We start from the raw sequence: 19,868 nt of genomic DNA on the forward strand, positions 1-19,868 counted from the left end.
ATGGTTTTTGTACCTTTAGAGATAGATACCTAGATTGATGAATGAGTTTAGGTGGTGAGATTGCAAGATTCTTTGTTAACCTCTCATTCATTAATGATCTTTCCAGAATCAGTTATTTATTTGGAGATTGTAAAATGGAGTTTTGGTTTTGTTTGTTTGTTTCCGAGATAGGGTTTTGCTCTGTCACCCAGGCTGGAGTGCAGTGGCACAATCTCAGTTCACTGCAACCTCCGCCTCCTGAGTAGCTGGGATTATAGGCACCTACCACCACGCCTGGCTAATTTTTATATTTTTAGCAGAGATGGGGTTTCACCATTTTGGCCAGGCTGGTCTTCAACTCCTTACCTCAGGTAGTCCGCCCACATCAGCCTCCCAGAGTGCTAGAATTACAGGCATGAGCCACCATGCACGGCGCGGCCTTCTTGCTTTTTAGCAGAATAAAATGTCTGAGGCTATGTTACATAATACCTATCCTGACTTGGAATCATTTTTTTTCCTCCAAGAAGTCCTGGTTCCTTTTCATGGGAAATGATATTTAGAGAGCACAATCTAGACTCAGGGATACTTTTTCCTATTGGGCTCTCACTGTCCCTAGGCTTTTTTGGTGGGTAGTGTTATGCAAGACATTTTTTTTTTTTAATAAAAGGATCATCAGTTTTTATTGACATTTCAAATTCAGATTGCAGGTAGCATACTTAGTTTCTTTGTTTTTACATTTGTACCTCTGTTCCCTTACACTGAAAGCCTCGGTTCCCAGCAGCAGGAATTCAGCTATATATTTGCTTTATCCCGATACAGGGTATTCATATCCTGATGTGCGTTAATAATAAGTGGAAGTGATTTTTTTATATGGCAGTATTTTCATAATACCAGTATTACTGCTGACACCACAACTTTTTGTTGCTCTTTATTTCTCATTATACTACATTTCTGGTAAGGCTGTACAGACAAAATATTGTATTCCAAAGTCACTTAAAATAATCCTCTGGGCTGGGTGTGATGGCTCACGCTGGTAATCCCGGTACTTTGGGAGGCTGAGGTGGGCAGATTGCTTGAGCTCACGAGTTCAAGACCAGCCTGCCCAACATGGCAAAATCCCTTTTCTATAAAAATTAGCCAAGCATGGTGGTGCTGTCCTGTAGTCCCAGCTACTTAGGAGGCTGAGGTGGGAGGATGGCTTGAGCCCAGGAAGTGGAAGTTGCAGTGAACCGAGATCACACCACTGCACTCCAGTCTGGGTGATAGAGCCACACCTTGTCTTAAAAAAAAAAGATGATAATAATCCTTTGTGTAGTTATATGCATAGCTTGATACACAGTTCATTTGTTTCAGTTTATTTTTTAATTTTTAGGGATTGCATTTCTTTAATAACTTTAAGTTTTGAAAATGTAGAACATTTACATTATTATAAATTCAAAACTATGTAACTGGAGATATTCAGAGAATTTTCATTATCATTCTTTCTCTAGGTAATGGTGTCTTTCTTTTCCCTTATAAGTAGCCATTTTTATTGGTTTTTGGTTGTTCTTCAATGTTTCTTGGTTTTTTTTGTTTTGTTTTTTTGAGACAGTCTCACTGTTGCCCAGGCTGGAGTACAGTTCATGGTCTCGACTCATTGCACCCTGCATCCTCTGCCCGCTTGAGTTCAAGCAGTTCTCCTGCCTCAGCCTTCTGAGTAGCTGGGATTACAGGCACCTGCCACTGGGCCCAGCTAGTTTTTGTATTTTTAGTAGAAATGGAGTTTCACCATCTTGACCAGGCTGGTCTTGAACTCCTCAGCCTGTTATTCACCTGCCTTGGCCTCCCAAAGTGCTGGGATTACAGGCGTGAGTCTCCATGCCTAGTTGGTTTTGTTTTTTTATAAATAGAAGCAAAACCTGTTTATAAATTCGTATTCCCTCCCCTTCTCATACAAAAGGGAGCGTAAGTATTTTTCTACACCTTGCTTTTAACATTTAATCTTGGAGATCATTTGATGTGAACATAGTGATCATACTCAGTTCTTTCTACAGTGCATTGTATTTCATTGTGTATACCATCTTTTATCAACCAGATGGGCATTTTCTTTTTTCTTTTTTTTTTGGAAACAGAGTCTCACTCTGTCACCCAGGCTGAAGTACAGTGATGTGATCTCAGCTCACTGCAACCTCTGCCTTCCAGGTTCAAGGGATTCTTCTGCCTCAGCCTACTGAGGAGCTGGGATCACAGGCATGCACCACCACACTGGGCTAATTTTTGTATTTTTAGTAGAGATGGGGTTTCGCCATGTTGGCCAGGCTGGTCTTGAACACCTGACCTCAGGTGATCCGCCCACCTCAACCTCCCAAAGTGCTGGGATTACAGGCGGGAGCCACTGTGCTCGCCCCCGCCCCCTTCTTTTTTGGACAAGGTCTCACTTTGTCACCCAGACTGGAGTGCAGTGGCACAGTCACGGCTCACTGAGCCCTCTGCGTCTCGGGTTCAAGCAATCCTCCTGCCTCAGCCTCCCAAGTACCTAGGACTAGAGGCACACACGACTATGCCTGGCTAATTTTTGTATTTTTAGTAGAGATAGAGTTTTGCCATGTTGGCCCGGCTGGTCTTGGAACACCTGACCTCAGGTGATCCACCCATCTCAGCCTCCCAAAGTGCTGGGATTACAGACGGGAGCCACTGTGCCCGGCCCCCACTTTTTTTTTTTGGACAAGGTCTCATTTTGTCACCCACCCACACTGGAATGCAGTGGCACAGTCACGGCTCACTGAGCCCTCTGCCTCTTGGGTTCAAGCAATCCTCCTGCCTCAGCCTCCCGAGTACCTAGGACTAGAGGCACACACTATTATGCCTGGCTAATTTTTGTATTTTTTGTAGAGTTAATTTTACCATGTTTCCCAGGCTGGTCTTGAGCTCCTAACCTCAAGTGAGCCTCCTGACTCAGCCTCCCAAAGTGCTGGGATTACAGGTGTGAGCCATTGCTCCGGGGCTTCATGAACATTTTCTTTGTTTTTGGGTCTTTTACCATTTTAAATATTCCAATGAATAGCTCTATAGAGAAGTAATTTAGTATTTTTTTTTTTTTTTAGTGTATTTTGGGCTGGATTTCTAGACATGGGATTGCTATGTTAAGTAAATACATATGTAATTTTCCCTTCATGTATTATGAAACTTGGATTTTTGCCAGTCTGATAACTGAGAATAGTTTCTTCATATTGTTTTATTTTACTTTTCTCTTAGTTTCAGTTGGGCTTGTTTCCATATGCCTAAAGGCCATTTTCTTTTCTTTTGTGACTGTTCACATATTTTCCCATATTTTTATCAGGTTGTTGGGTTTTTTCCTGAAACCCGACATTATACATTAGAGATAGTTACTGTAGTAGACTGTCAACCAATTTTTACTTTAGGTGATTTGAAGAGTATCTCGTCAGTGGCAAAAACAAATGCAGAAGAAGACTCTTAATTTCTGAACTACCATAGAAAGACAGGCTTTCTGTTCATGATAGTGATAATTTTTATATGCTTTTAAGACTAAACTCTTAGTGATACTATTAAATTGTCCTTAGAAGTTAATAATCACAGATGGGCGCGGTGGCTCACACTTGTAATCCCAGCCACTTTGGGAGGCCAAGGCAGGTGAATCACCTGAGGTCAGGAGTTTGAGACCAACCTAGCCAACATGGTGAATACCAAAAATACAAAAAAAATTTATCTAGGTATGGTGGTGTGCACCTGTAGTCCCAGCTACTCAGGAGGCTGAGGCAGGAGAATCTCTTGAACCTGGGAGGTGCAGTCTGCAGTCAGCCGAGATGGTGCCACTGCAATCCAGCCTGTGTAACAGAGTGAGACTCTGTCTTAAAAATAAAAAAAAAAGAAGAAGAAGTTAATAAGTACATTTAGGCGTTACCTTCTAGTTAATTTCGGGGGCATAGTATTCAGGCAGAAAACTATAGAGATAAATGATCCTGCTTTATTCTTTTTCTAATACTGTTTGAGTACTTTTGAAAAGTAAGACGATAAGCTTCAGATTTTGAATATTATCTCAGCAAAACCACCTCTGCAATATCTGGTGCACTGTAAGTTTTGAGAGATAGTCATATCACTTGGTTATTCTCCAAGGTATTCAAAAGATTGTCTGCCTTGTACTGGAGACTAAGGTGATACGAGTCAGTGAGTTAGGGTTGGGCCCTCACCCCCCCGTAAAAAAGTCAGTGAGTTAATATCCTGGAAGACTTAAAAAAATAACTCATAGGGTGTTGCTTATCACTTTCTTTTACACATTGCATTACTCATACACGAATAGCTTTTCTTTTAAAAATACAGCTTTGTAATGAAGTTCTAAAACAAATGTCTTTTCTGACAATTCATCATTTTTCATGTGATTTCCACTTTAAAAATCAGATATTCTATTTTTCTAGAAGAACCTAACAAGACATGTGAGAGCAGTAACACTAGTGCTACCACTACCTCCATCCAGCCTAATCTGGAAAACAGTAACAGCAGCAGTGAACTAAATTCTTCCCAGAGTGAATCTGCTAAGGCAGCTGATGATCCTGAAAATGGAGAAAGAGAATCTCACACACCTGTCTCTATTCAGGAAGAGATAGGTAAGAATATACTTTATCCATTCCGTTAAAGGGAGGTTTTTCCTTTTTTTTCTTTATTATTATTATTATTATTATTTTTTAGTTTTAAATTTTTAAAATGAAAGGCTGGCGGGGGTGGGAAAATTTAGATGTTCGTTGCCTTTATTTTTTTAAACACAGATAGCACTTCCACTCAATGTTTTTGTTTTAAAAATATACAAAAGCACACAGAGTGGGGAAGAAAGATCCTTTTCATACTACACTCCCCAAAGGTAACCACCATCTATCAGCAGTTTGATATGTAACATTTTAGATCTTTCTGCGGTTACATTTATGTATGTATGTGTATAAGGTTTTGGGGGGCTTTGGGTGATTTTTTAGTTTTAGGTATTTTTTTTAAACATAAACAGGATCATTCTGCATGTATTGTTCTGCATCCTGCTTTTTTTTAACTCAGTGATACATGTAGAGAATCTTTTTGTGTAATGAATTGAATTCTTCTTTTTTTTAACTGCTGCATGGTACCCCAGAGTATGGATGAACCATAATTCATCTACTATTTCTCTATTAATGGACATGTAGGTTATTAACAGTTTTTCATTATTACAGATAGTGGTGTTTTTGAACATCCTTAACATGTATCTTTGTGTACTTGAACAGGTATTTCTGGCAGTATAGAAATAGTAAGTGGACTTGCTCGTAGCTACATTTAAAAAAACAGTGATGGCTACTACTTAATTATATATCAGAGATTTATACCAGTTATTTACATACATGTCTGTTTCCTTATTCTCTCACTTAAATTCAATAATATCATTTCTCTTAACATTTTTGCCAGTGATGAAAAGCATTTCATATAAAAATTTGCATATCCTTACTCATGTGGTTAAGTTTCTTACGTGTGTTTGTTGAACTTCCTGTGAATTGCTTATTCATATCTTTTTCTCACTTTTTCCTAATGAGTTTTGTTATTTTTCCTTAATGAATTTTAGGAATGTTGTATGTATTATGGCTATTAATCTTCAATTTTTTTTATATATATGTATGTGTGTGTGTGTATATATATATATATAGTAATTGCCTATTTTTGGCTCTGTGTTGTCATGCAGAAATTTTTACATTTTTATATGGTTAAATTTATGAATCTTTTTCTTTAGAGTTTCTCGGAATTTTGTGTTTTATTAAGGAGGGCTATCCCCATCCCAAGAACATACATACATTTTACAGTAATTCTTCGTAATACTTCTATAACTTTGTTTTCAATCTGTCCACAGTGTAATTTTCATTTGATCTGAGTTGGAAATCTGTTTTAATTAGGACTTTTTCAGTTACAAGTGACCAAACCAACTTAAAATAACTTAAGTGAAGAGGGAATTTAATTAGCTCATAAAGTTGGGAAGTTCCAGCCGTCATCAGGCATAACTAGACCCTCAGATACTGAACTCTTTGTTTTCTTCTCTTTCTCTCTCACCTTTCAGGTCTACATATATTTGTGTGAATGAACCTCATTCTCTCCCAATACAGGCAGGCTTTTCCAATGTGGCAGGGAAGAAGGCACCAACAATTTGTATTTATATCTTTCCAGGGTCTGTGACCCAAAGGCAAGGCCCCTGCTTCTGCTCCAAATCAAAAGTCCTTGAGGAAGGAATTTGAGTGGCTTATCTTGGATCACATTGTTTCTACCCTTATGGCCAGGGTAGGCAGGGTACTACGATTGATGTCTCCAGCAAAAGTGTATGACTGGAGTTGGGTAGAAATGGTTTTCCGAGGAAAGAGGGATGCTGCAAAGATTATAGCATAGTAAATATCTCCAGTCCGTCCTTTGGTAGGTCAGTACTTGTGTGTACTCACATTTGTTCTCATACATACAATTCAAAAATGGCTCTGCCTAATATAATGCAAAGATTTCACCCACAACTTAAAACTTTTTCAAAAACCTCTTTCCCACAGTTACATCCTGTCATTGTCTCTAGACCGAAATCTAGTATTTCTGTGTGTTGTACATTAATTTCGATAGATCTGGCTTATCTTGATCTCACAATTCATGAGCCACATTATCAATTTAACTGCTTATGACACTCACAAACATAGTGGAGGTGTTCTTTAATAAATCTGGATGCCATTGGTTTTCTGGGAGAATGGCCGTGGTTGAGAGGTGAGAAGCATATGAGAGGATACTCCTTCTGGAGGCCATTCTGTTTTAGCTGCCTGGTTCCTGCCGGATGTTATTGGGGTTGGGTTGTTAGGGACTTCTGTAGGATTAAACAATCATGCATCCTTATTTGGCAGGTTTGGGTTATTTTTCTGACAGTATCACTCACTTGTAGATTCCTAGATTCCCAGCTAGTATTTAATGCTCAGAAACTTGCTTTAGGATCTTTGAAGGTGAACACCCTCCATTTCCCTGGTTTAACTGTTGAGTAGGCCAGTAGTCCTAGCCCTCATGTGAAGAGTTTGTGTAGACTTCTGCCTGCTGGTATCATTAAACAATGAGCTGCAGAGGTTGATGTAGATCTGTATCCTGCCATCAGGCTGTATCACAAGGCTTCACTGCTTTATAATAGGAGGAATATGACCTTTGGGCAGAGGGTGTTCAGTAAGGACCTCAGCCCTCAGCCTAGTTCTCTTTCTCCATTCCTTTAAGTCTTACCCCTGTAGTTGAATTTTCCCTTATTTGCACTACCTTTAGCAAATGACAAAGGAATTGACTCTGAGCAGTATTGGATTGTTGGCTCTGAATTAAGAAGCTTTTTAAAAGCACTATGTCATTCTGTTTTCAGGAAATCTGACCTAGACCAGATGATGTCTAAAAAGTATCTATTATAGAACTTTATAGATGGTCCCAAGAACTAACCACCATAGTTCAACATCTTGGCATAAAACTCCATCATCTGAAGGCCAGGCGTGGTGCTCATGCCTGTAATCCCAGCACTTTGGGAGGCCAAGGCAGGTGCATCACCTCAGGTCAGGAGTTCGAGACCAGCCTAACCAACATGGTGAAACCCCGTCTCTACTACAAATACAAAAAAATTAGCTGGGCATGGTGGCGGGTGCCTGTAATTCCAGGTACTTGGGAGGCTGAGGCAAGAGAATGGCTTGAACCCAGGAGGCGGAGGTTGCAGTGACCCGAGATCGCGCCTACTGCACTCCAGTCTCGGTGACAAGAGTGAAACTCCATCTCAAAAAACAAACAAACAAACAAAAAAACAACTTGATGATCTGAGACCTAAAAGAAAATTAATAGTCTGACCAACTGTTTTGTTACCACACATCCAAAGTGACTTGCTTAGCAGCCTGGGATGGCAAGGTGCTCAGCACCCTCTCTCCATTTTGACTTACTATTTAAGGAGGGCAAAGAGGTGTGTTCTTTCTTTTTAAAACAAAAATCTGTGGAATGTGAGATAATTTTAATTACCATACCTTAAAAAATAGGGGCTGGAAATTTGTAGACCTACTTTTGAATTGTATTTTCTCTATTTTGAAAACTGTAGTAGTATGATACTTTGGAGTCAAAATCTTAAAATATTCTACTGGATTATTTAGAATTTACTGGTTTTGATAGAAATCCATCAGACTTGCTTGAAAGGGGAATTTTATTGACTTATAGTATTGGGAAGGCGAGTGTTGGTGACAGCCACAGGTGCCTTATTGGATCTAGGGAGCCAAATGAGGTTATCGAGGCTACTTCTGAATTTTGCCTTTTCATATTTTTCTCTCTATTTCTTCTCTGTGATGGGCTCACTGCTTCCTGTTATTGACGATTTTCTCCATGTTATGGGAATAAAAGTGGCCAACTTCTGATTTACACCCTTCCTACTTATTATTATCACAAAAAGCAAAGACCCTTTCTCCATCTCCAGATTTTAAAAAGTGGAAAAAGATGCTTAGAGGATTGGGCCAAATAGCCAGTCCTGGGATGGTCACTGTAGCCAGCTAGTGGTGTGCTTTGTCTGGCCATGCTGGGTCCTGCTGCCCACTCCAAAGGGGCAACATACTTGATTTGCAGCCCTGGCCCAGTCATATGATTAAAATATGGGAGGGCAGCTGTGAGGGAAGCATCTCCCCAAAGGAAAGAAGGGGCACGGAACAGGTAAAATTAACAAATGTTTACGAAATTGTCTTAATTTTTTCCCCAAAATGCATAGCCAGTTTTCCCAATCCTAGTTTTTCTCTATTTACTTGAAATGCCGTCTTTATTATATATAATACAGTAAATTATCTGTCTTTTCATTTGCCAGTGCCACAGTGTCTTAATTTTTTAAAGCTATAAATTAAAAAGGAAAAATCAGAGCTTATTCAACTGTCTGGTCAATAAAAATTGAACAATGATGCAGTAGTTTTAGAATGTATACAAATTTTTCCAGCCTTGGGCAACATGGCAAAACCTCCTCCCTACAGAAAATACAAAAAATTAGCCAGGTGTGGTGGTACATGCTACTTGGTTCCGGCTACTTGGAAGGCTGAGATGAAAGAATCACCTGAACCTGAGGAGGTTAAGACTGAGGTGAATTGAGATTGTGCCACTGTGCTCCAGCCTGGGCAACAGACTGAGACCCTATCTCAAAAAAAAGGGAAAAAAAATTCAGCCAAAATGACTTTCATCAGTATGTAAAAGCAGAGATTGCTCCTGGGCACTTTAGTCTGTCACTTTAAAAATTAAATTACTAGGAAAATGTTGAGAGGTCTTTATTAGATTATTAAAAACTAATTTAGTTTATTTTTAATATTGATAAGCATACACAGATAATTATGTAAATTCCCAAGTAGAAAATCCATGACGTTTATGTTTATAAGCTCAAAACTATTTGGTATTTAAACAGAATTTCAGTGGAAATCTTTCCAAAACTTACATCTTTTTATACAGAAATCCATATTGAATATATATGACAACATTTAGTTAGTCTGCTTTTTGAGTTATTATTATGTTTGTTACTTGTACGTTTGTACCAGCCCTTCCTGTTTTCAAATAGATGAGCTTTGAAACAGATAACCTAGCATGTTTGAATTTTTTGTGGAATAATAGATGACTCACAGTAAAGTTATGATACATTTTCTTTTAAGCAAAGGACTTAGGGATTAATGATACTTGCTTTGCCATTCAAGGGCTTTTTTTTATCTGTTTACTTTGTGAATCTTACCTATACACCAGGTACAAGTTTTGGTGAAATAAGGTAGTTATAATTATTTACTTATTGTCAGCAATTGCTTTGTGGCCTTTTCATTTGACAGTAGGTGACTTCAAATCGGAGAAGTCCAACGGGGAGCTGAGCGAATCTCCTGGAGCTGGAAAAGGAACATCTGGCTCAACTCGAATCATCACCAGATTGCGGAATCCAGATAGCAAACTTAGTCAGCTGAAGAGCCAGCAGGTAGCAGCTGCTGCCCATGAAGCAAATAAGTTATTTAAGGAGGGCAAAGAGGTGTGTTCTTTCTGTTTAAAACAAAAATCTGTGGAATGTGAGATAATTTTAATTACCATATCTTAAAAATAGGACTGGAAATTTGTCAAAATTTGTAGACCTACTTTTGAATTGTATTTTCTCTATTTCCAAAACTGTAGTAGGTAACAAGGTTGAAAGTATTAGGCTTCATAAATATAGTTGCATACCCAAATTTCAGTCAAGGCATAAAAATGCTATAAACAGCTGATACGCTTTCTTACTACATGATCAGTTTTATCCTACATATAATTCTAAAGAATTAAAGCCTTCTTTACACATATCAGTAGGCTCTTTTGGGTTTTCTACTTTATTAAAGAACTGTAGATGATTCACTGCTCAGTTCTTGCTATGATCACTTCAGGTGAACCTGCAGCTAAAGGATGAGCCTTACCCATGGACAGCAGAGTACTGTGGATAGGAGAGCATGGGATCCCAGTTCTGATCATGAACAATGGGATTAGAGATAGGACTCAGTATCTCTGCCCTTCAGCTAGCCATGGTGACAGGACATGGCCCCACTGTATCTCCCAGATATGAGAATTATTTGCAGGGTAGATATATGCAAGAATAAATGATGTTCTTAACATCACAGCAATTGCTTAAAAGCAGTGGCTTTCATACTTCTTTTTGACTCTGACCCTCAGTCAGATATACATTTTTTCATAGCAGCCCAGTACACATATTCAAAAGCTTTGAAATAGTATTTTACTTTATTATGTGGGAATCACTCTGATATTTTCTGTGCTAGTCTATTGCTTTTCATTTGATTTTTTAAAAAGCTGAATAAGGCCGGGTGCAATGGCTCATGCCTGTAATCCCAGTGCTTTGGGAGTCTGAGGCGGGCGGAGGTCAGGAGTTCAAAACCAGCCTGGCCAATATGGTGAAACCTTGTCTCTACTAAAAATACAAAAAATTAGCCGGGTGTGGTGGCAGACACCTGTAATCCTAGCTACATGGGAGACTGAGGCAGGAGAATTGCTTGAACCCAGGAGGCGGAGGTTGCAGTGAGCTAAGACTGCATCACAGCACTCCAGCCTGGGCAACAGAGCATGACTCTGTCTAAAAAAAAAAGAAAAAGAAAAAAGCTGAATAAGTCCCATTGTTTCTTTTCTTTTCTTTTTTTTTTTTGGTCTCATTATTTCATGGTCCACTAAAGAGTTGGGATCAACTGTTTAAAAGTATTATTTTGAAGTATCCATGAAGTGTTACACTATAGCTGGAATGATAAAAGGACCCAAAAGGGTGTTTTTAGGAGTATATTTTTAGTAGGATAGTACATGCAATATCTTTTTTCCTTTAAGTGTATGTTATAAACTTGAAAAAATGGTAGGTGAGTAATTTATATGTATGGTTTCATGTGTATATTTGAAATATTAATACATGAAAGTAGCCAATAATAGTATCTGACATGTAATAGGTACTTAATATGTGTTAGTTTTCTTTTCTTTTTGCTTGCATATCTTGGTTGTTTAATTGTAAACAATAAGCTTTAGCTTTTAACCTAGCTTTTAGACTTCAAAAGTTCTATCGTAAGATTTAACTGGCCAGGCATGTTGGCTTACGCCTATAATCCCAGCACTTTGGGAGGCCAAGGCAGGTGGATCATGAGGTTAGGAGATCGAGACCATCCTGGCCAACATGGTGAAACCCCATCTCTACTAAAATACAAAAAAATTAGCCAGGTGTGGTAACACGCACCTGTAGTCCCAGCTACTCAGGAGGCCGAGGCAGGGAAATTGCTTGAACCCAGGTGGCAGAGGATGCCGTGAGCCAAGATCATGCCACTGCACTACAGCCTGGGTGACAGAGCAAGACTCCATCTCAAAAAAAAAAAAAAAAAGGAACTTAGTTTGAATGATTACTTTTAATTATTGAAAGATAGTTGATTAGATAAAATTTACATCTTTAATTGACATAAATAATGCAGTCTTTTAATTTTTTTGGTCAGGTACTGGTAGTTAACTCTCAAGGAGAAATTTCACGGTTGAGCACCAAAAAGGAAGTCGTCATGAAAGGAAATATCAACAATTATTTTAAATTGGGTCAAGAAGGGAAGTATCGCGTCTACCACAATCAATACTCCACCAATTCATTTGCTTTGAATAAGCACCAGCACAGAGAAGATCATGATAAGAGAAGGCACCTTGCACATAAATTCTGTCTGACTCCAGCAGGAGAGTTCAAATGGAACGGTTCTGTCCATGGGTCCAAAGTTCTTACCATATCTACTCTGAGACTGACTATCACTCAATTAGAAAACAACATCCCTTCATCCTTTCTTCATCCCAATTGGGCATCACATAGGTAAAGGAAACTAAGGTTAATTTATTGCTGTAAATATACTAAATGTTTATAAAATGATGGTTATATTTGTGCACTTGAAAACGTCATTACCAATGTGTTAATGAAGTCAATGTGGTCAGCAGACAGGAAGTTAGAGGGATGAATGTACTTCTAACTTACTGAACCAACACTACTATTTGGAAGATCTCTAGGAAGCAGAGTCTATATCCCTGGAATCAGATGGAGGCCAAAGTTACAACTGTTGTGCTTTTAATTTAAGATCAATCTAGTGAAATAATTTATTTCATTGCTTCTGAAATATAGGGCAAATTGGATCAAGGCAGTTCAGATGTGTAGTAAACCCAGAGAATTTGCATTGGCTTTAGCCATTTTGGAGTGTGCAGTTAAACCAGTTGTGATGCTACCAATATGGCGAGAATCTTTAGGACATACCAGGTAAGTGAATTCTGAGCCTTGTAAATGATGAATATTGGACTTCCTTTTAAAATACTAGCCTATTAATAATGAAATTTAATGTATTTAAGAGGCCATATTAAGGACTTTACTTTTGGCCCCATTTTCTTCTATGTAAGTTGTAAACATGAATGAATATTAGTTTTTTCTCTTTTTTTTCTCTTTTTTTTTTTTTTTGAGATGGCATCTTGCAGTGTCTCCCAGGCTGGTATGCAGTGGTGCGATCTCAGCTCGCTGCAATCAGATGTAAATCAGATTCCTAGCATAGTGCCTAGAACATTCTAGAATAAATACTAAAAAATGTGAGTACTCTTTCTAGTCAATAAAAATGCTATTTACTTTAGAAAATATTTTGAATCTTCACATACCAGAACTCTTTTGATCTTCATCACAATCCTGTATGGCAAATAAGAACTAATATTCATGGCTGGGCGCAGTGGCTCATGCCTGTAATCTCAGCACTTTGGGAGGCTGAGGCAGGTAGATCACAAGGTCAGGAGTTCGAGACCAGCCTGGCCAACATAGTGAAACCCTGTCTTTACTAAAAACACAAAAAATTAGCCGGATGTGGTGGCAGGCACCTGTAATCCCTGCTACTTGGGAGGCTGAGACGAGAATCACTTGAACCCGGGAGGTGGAAGTCGCAGTGAGCCAAGATCTCGACATTGCACTCCAGCCTGGAGGATGAGAGCGGCTCATCCAGCCATCTCAAAAAAAAAAAAAAGAAAGAAAATTTTGTGACTTGAATCTGCTTTTTACCCAATTGACTTGCTTTGTAAATTTAGTCATTCAAAAGTTATTATCACAAAACTAATATAAAGTTATGGCAAATAATGGAAAGAATATTTAAGGGCATAAAGCAAAAAGTGAAACCATTTTATCTTCCCTGCCCCCGTCTTTTCTACAGAGCCTACTCCAAAGGCATAGCCCTACAGTTTTAAAAATACAAACACAAGCCAGGCACCGTGCCTCAACATCTGTAATCCCAGTAGCTAGGGAGACCAAGGTACTAAAAACACGAAAATTAGCTGGCTATGGTAGCACATGCCTGTAATCCAGCTACTCAGGAGACTGAGTCAGGAGAATCGCTTGAACCTGGGAGGCAGAGGTTACAGTGAGCTGAGATAGCACTGTACTCTAGCCTGCGTGACAGAGCAAGACTCCATCTCAAAAAAAAGGAGCATAATAAAATAAAATATAAAATAAATAATAAAATATATCACTTTCTACATCTATTTTATTTTATAATGTTTTTGAGAAAAGTAAATGTATGCCTACTAAATGGTTTTCATCTGCTAAAGGTATGGCTCCCAGTTTTCTTTGGTGTTTCCACCAGATACCTTTTTTTTTTTTTTTGACGCAGGGTCTCACTCTGTCACCCAAGCTGGACTACAGTGGTACCATCAAGGATCACTATAGCCTTGACCTCCCTGGGCTACGGTTATCCTCCCATCTCAGCCTCCCGAGTAGTTACAGATGCATTCCACTGTGCCTGGCTAATACTTGTATTTTTTGTAGACATAGAGTCTCATTATGTTGCCCAGGCTGTTCTCGAGCTCTGGGCTCAAGTGATCTGCCTGCCTTAGCCTACCAAAGTGCTGGGATTACAGGTATAACACATTTCTGATAAGAGAGCAATTAGTGCAATGGTTGCTATAACCATTTTAGAGAATGGATTGACAAAAACAAAATTTAAATTGCAATTCTTCTCCTTCCTGATAGGGAAGAGAAACTTTTACCCTGTGTACATGAGAAGATACTATAGCAGAGTGTTCCTTATAATATTATTTAATAATATATCATAATGGTGCCGGGCGCGGTGGCTCAAGCCTGTAATCCCAGCACTTTGGGAGGCCGAGACGGGTGGATCACGAGGTCAAGAGATCGAGACCGTCCTGGTCAACATGGTGAAACCCCGTCTCTACTAATACAAAAAATTAGCTGGGCATGGTGGCGCGTGCCTGTAATCCCAGCTACTCAGGAGGCTGAGGCAGGAGAATTGCCTGAACCCAGGAGGCGGAGGTTGCGGTGAGCCGAGATCGCGCCATTGCACTCCAGCCTGGGTAACGAGCGAAACTCCGCCTCAAAAAAAAAAAAAAAAAAAAAAAAAAAAATAATAATAATATATCATAATGGTGAAATATGGAAACAATTCCTAAGCACTCATAATCAGGCATGTTTAAATTGTGTTTTCATTTCATAATAGACTGTTACATAGCAGTGAAAAAAACATTAGAGCAACAAGTGTTGAGAATCTGGTAAGTTTACAATAGAATGAAAACATTTGGAGGGAGTGGGAGGGGCACAGAGAATAATAGAATAATAGAATAATAGAATAATAGAATAATGAGGAACTAGAAACCCAGTTCCCCCCAGTGCACATATACCTCTTGAATCTAAAATAAAATATTTTAAAAAGAGAAAAGAGTTCCATCACTAAAAATACCTGAGGATAAATGTATATACTACATTTATATAGAGTTTAAAAGCATGTATGATAATACGATGTTACAGTATTGTTTAGGGATATAGACATTTGTAAAATTTTAAAGAAATGCAAGGGCCGTGTGCTGAAAATGTAAGAAATACACTTCTAAATAAATAAGAAATACTCAAATATAAATCACAATGAAAACCAGAAAACATTTTGATCTGGATGTTCATGAAAGTACTACATATATTGAAATTTGTGAGATGCAATTAAAGACTTCTCAGGAGGAGTTGCTAGCCTTTAATGCTTATATTAGAAAAGAAAAACTGCAAATTAATTAGCTAGGGGTACATCCCAAGGAGCCAACCCAAAGAAAGAAAATATTAAAGATGAGCAGATGTGATGAAATAGAAAACAAATGTACCTTAGATCCCATTATGTTTTACAAGCCTCCGATGAGATTATCAAGGGGGGAGTAATAATACAGCACAAATAACCAAAACCAAGAATTTAAAAAGAGACATACTAACCAATGTTTCTGATTCTCTTTTACTAAAACTTGGAATTTTAAAGCCTTCACAGGGTCTACTAACATAGTATTCAGGTTTCCTACATCCACAGAGAAAGGGGTCCACCTAGGAGTGGAGCAAGATGATAGAATAGAAGGCCCCAACTGATTGTGCCCCACCTTCCATTCCCAGCGCCACAGAAAGGGGCCCATGGAGCTCCTTTTGGGTGGGGAGAAGGGTTGGGAAGGACGCCACACAGATCTCTGTCCTTAGTAGGGCAGATGCCACACTCTTAGGCAGGAAAAGGATTTCTGGTTGTTTATCACTATACCTGTCAGTAAGGTGATGGCAGGACCAGATGATTTCATAACATTTTTCTTTAATTTCAGGAACCAGATGGTTCTATTTAAACTTTTCTATCAGAATACAAAAAGGAAGACATTTTACAGATAATTGTTTATGTTACTATGTAATTGTTACGAAACTTGATAAATAGAAATAGACAAATAGAAAATTATGGCCCTGTCTCCTTTCTTAATATTTATTATTAATAATTAATAGCAAATCAGTATGTCTATAAGAAATCTCAAAATATTGGTGTGCAGATATATTCAGGAGTAAATTTAAAGTATAAGAAACCATGGCTAAATTGGCTTCACCTTAGACACAGAAGACTTGTCCGATATTAGCAGATTATTAATACCATACTATTTTAAGATGTCAGCCAGGCGTGGTGGCTCAAACCTGTAATCCCAGCACTTTAGGAGGCTGAGACAGGTGGATCACGAGGTCAGGAGTTCAAGACCAGCCTGGCCAAGATGGTAAAACCCAGTCTCTACTAAAAATACAAAAAAAGTTAGCCAGGCGTCATGGCTGGCACCTGTAATCCCAGCTACTTGGGAGGCTGAGGCAGGAGAATCGCTTGAACCCAGGAGGTGGAGATTGCAGTGAGCCGAGATCACACCGCTGCACTCTAGCCTGGGTGACAAAGCAAGACTCCATCTCCAAAAAAAAAAAAAAAGTCAAAGAAAGGCTATGTGCAGTGGCTTATGCCTGTAATCCCAGCACTCTGGGAGGCTGAGACAAGTGGATCACTTGAGCCTGGTAGTTTAAGACCAGCCTGGCCAACATGGTGAAACCCCATATCTACTAAAAATACAAAAATTAGCCAGGCATGGTGGTGCATGCCTGTAGTCCCAGCTACTAGGCAGCTGAGGCAGGAGATTCACTTGAACCCAGGAAGAAGAGGTTGCAATGAGCTGAGATCACACCACTGCATTCCAGCCTGGGCAACAGAGCAAGATACTGTCTCAAATAAGTCAAAGGAAGGAAATCTTTTGATCATCTCATTAGATAACAAGAAGGTATTTTGTCTAAGTTCGTTATTATTTATTTGTTTTTTTTTTTTAATTTTTAATTTTTTTTTACATTTTTAATTTTTTTGTAGAGATGGGGTCTCCATATGTTACTCACGCAGGTCTTAAACCTCTGGCCTCAAGTGATCCTCCCACCTTGGCCTCCCAAAGTGCTGGGATTACAGGTGTGAGCCACTGCACCTGGCCTATTTATTTGTTTTTGTAAAACTCTTAGATAAATAGGAATATATGAAGTTTTTTTTTTTTAAGATGTATTTCAAACCGAGTTATCATGCCTTTTGGTGAAACCCTTGAAGCATTCCCAATAACATTCAGATAAAACAAAAAATATTCCCACTATTGGCCTGGCGAGGTGGCTCTCCCACTTGTAATCCCAGCACTTTGGGCAACCAAGACAGGAGAATCACTTGAGGCCAGGAGCTGGAGGCTGCAGTGGGCCATAATTGCACCACTGCACTCCAGCATGGGCAACAGAGTGAGACCCTGTCTCAAAAATAATAAATAAAATTATTAACATTACATTTTAACATTTCCTAAATGTACCAGGAGATGCAATTTGCCAAGAGAAATAAAACATATAAACACTGGCAGAATATAGACACAATTATTATATGCAGTTGATCTAATTAATTAACACATATAATTTTGTTCCACACTGAACTGCACCAAAACTATGGCCAAAATTTTTAAAAATTACAAACCCATAGGGACAAGCGGAGCAACAGAAAATATACCACCTATAAAATTGCAGAAGCATTAATGCAGGTGGACAAATGGCAGCCTACCTAAGGAAGCCAATCCCAAGTCAGTGGGGAAAACAAACCTCAGACGACCCAAAAGCAGGAAGTACAGAGCCAGCCACTTTGGATGCTTGGCTATAGTAGACCTGTTTTTTTGTTTGTTTTTTTTTGAGACAGTCTCGCTCTGTTGCCAGGCGCCAGGCTGGAGTGCAGTGGCACAATCTCTGCTCACTGTAACCTCCACCTCCCGGGTTCAAGCAATTCTCCTGCCTCAGCTTCCCGAGTAGCTGGGACTACAGGCGCACGCCACCACACCCAGCTAATTTTTGTATTTTTAGTAGAGACGGGGTTTCACCATTGCTGGCCAGGATGGTCTCAATCTCTTGACCTGGTGATCCGTCCGCCTCGGCCTCCCAAAGTGCTGGGATTACAGGCTTGAGCCACTGCGCCTGGCCTTAGTAGACCTGTTTTATGCTGCAGTCCTGCCAGATACCTTGATTGTTGGTGAGCCCTGTATCTTCCAGGGTTTGCTCATGATCTTGCCCAGTGATTTTGCCAAAAGAGGTCTGTAAACTTTCCTGAAAGCTGAAGCCAGGCTGTGACCCAGAGACAAGTATATAGTTTCCTGGGAGCATTCTTTGATAGTAACAATATTGCTCTGTGCAGCTAGTTTTATACTTGATGCTGAGTTTTCAAAGGCCAAACTTTATACTATTTGGGATGTACACACATAGGTTATAAAAGTATAAGGAAAAGCAAGAGAATGTTTAGCACAAAAGTAATGATTGCCAGGGAGTAAGACACACAAGCATCAGATATATTGCTTGTAGATAAAGTTCTGTTTCGTAACCTGGTTGCATTTTAAATATTTTTTAAAATTATAATGAAACAAATGGTTCCAGGAACAACGACAAAAACCTCAGACACCTAGGAGAGATTGAGAGAGAAAGAGAGAGAGAGAGAGAGAGAGAGAGAGAGAGAGAGAGAGAGTGTGTGGTGTGTGTGTGTGTGTGTGTGTGTGTGTGTGTTGAGACAGTCTCACTCTTCCACCTAGGCTGGAGTGCAGTGGCGCCATCTCAGCTTACTGCAACCTCCACCTCTCAGGTTCAAGTAATTCTCCTGCCTCAGCCTCCCAAGTAGCTGGGGTTACAGACAGATGCTACCATGCCCGGCTAATTTTTGTATTTTTAGTAGAGACAGGGTTTTGCCGTGTTGACCAGGGCTGGTCTCCAACTCCTGTCTTCAGGCGGTGATCCACCCTCCTTTACCTCCTAAAGTACTGGGATTACAGGCGTGAGCCACCACATTTGGCCAAATATAACAAGAAATATTCAAGGTCTTTGTAAAGCAATCTTTAGGCCAGGTGTGGTGGCACATGCCTATAATCCCAGCACTTTGGGAGGTGAGGCAGGAGGATTGCTCGACCAGCCTGGGCAATATAGGGAGACCCTGTCTCCACCAATAAAAAATAATAATAATAATAATTAATTAAAAATTAAAAAGCGATCTTTTTTTTTTTTTAAAGCAATCTTTAAAGCTTAACTAACGACATGAAAGACACTTTGCATTGTGAATAAGATTTTCCATCTTGGGGCAGGGGACACTTGACCAAAATGATACTAATATTTGATCTAGAAAAGTTAATGTGCAAGAATACTGAGCACAGTAGCTCATGCCTGTAATCCCAACACTTTGAGAGGTCAAGGAGGGAGGATCACTTGAAGCGAGGAGTTTGAGACCAGCCTGGGCAACATAGCAAGACTCTGTCTCTACAAAAAAAAAATTGGCCAGGAGTGGTGGTGTGCAGCTGTAATGCCAGCTACTTGGGAGGCTGAGCCCAGAAGTTGGAGGAGGATTGCTTGAGCCCAAGAGTTCAAGGCTATGGTGAGCTATGATTGCACCACTGCACTGCATCCTGGGCAACAGCAAGACAACCTGTCTTTAAAAAGAAAGAAAAAAAAAGTTAATGTGTAAGAATAACCAAAAGGGGGAAAAAAAGATGTTAGTGAAAAAGGTACTAGATATTAGAGCACATTTTGGAGCTTCAATAATTTG

The 19,868-nt window shown here is 39.4% G+C and overlaps 1 protein-coding gene across 3 annotated transcripts in view; it reads left to right on the forward strand.

The window, feature by feature from the left end:
- BPTF (bromodomain PHD finger transcription factor) overlaps window positions 1–19,868 on the forward strand; it is a 155,451-nt gene that overhangs the window by 56,750 nt on the left and 78,833 nt on the right. For 2 of the 3 annotated variants that reach the window (XM_012453870.3, XM_064369659.1), the window contains exons 6-9: window positions 4,392–4,580; window positions 9,789–9,979; window positions 11,949–12,304; window positions 12,608–12,739. In XM_012453870.3, the coding sequence (XP_012309293.2) occupies window positions 4,392–4,580; window positions 9,789–9,979; window positions 11,949–12,304; window positions 12,608–12,739 (868 nt within the window). The remainder of the gene's footprint in view (window positions 1–4,391; window positions 4,581–9,788; window positions 9,980–11,948; window positions 12,305–12,607; window positions 12,740–19,868) is intronic. The other variant, XM_012453869.3, reaches the window with a different exon arrangement.

The sequence above is a fragment of the Aotus nancymaae genome, unplaced genomic scaffold (assembly GCF_030222135.1).
Source record: "Aotus nancymaae isolate 86718 unplaced genomic scaffold, 86718_ANA_hifiasm-v0.15.2.pri h1tg000089l, whole genome shotgun sequence".
NCBI lineage: Eukaryota > Metazoa > Chordata > Mammalia > Primates > Aotidae > Aotus > Aotus nancymaae.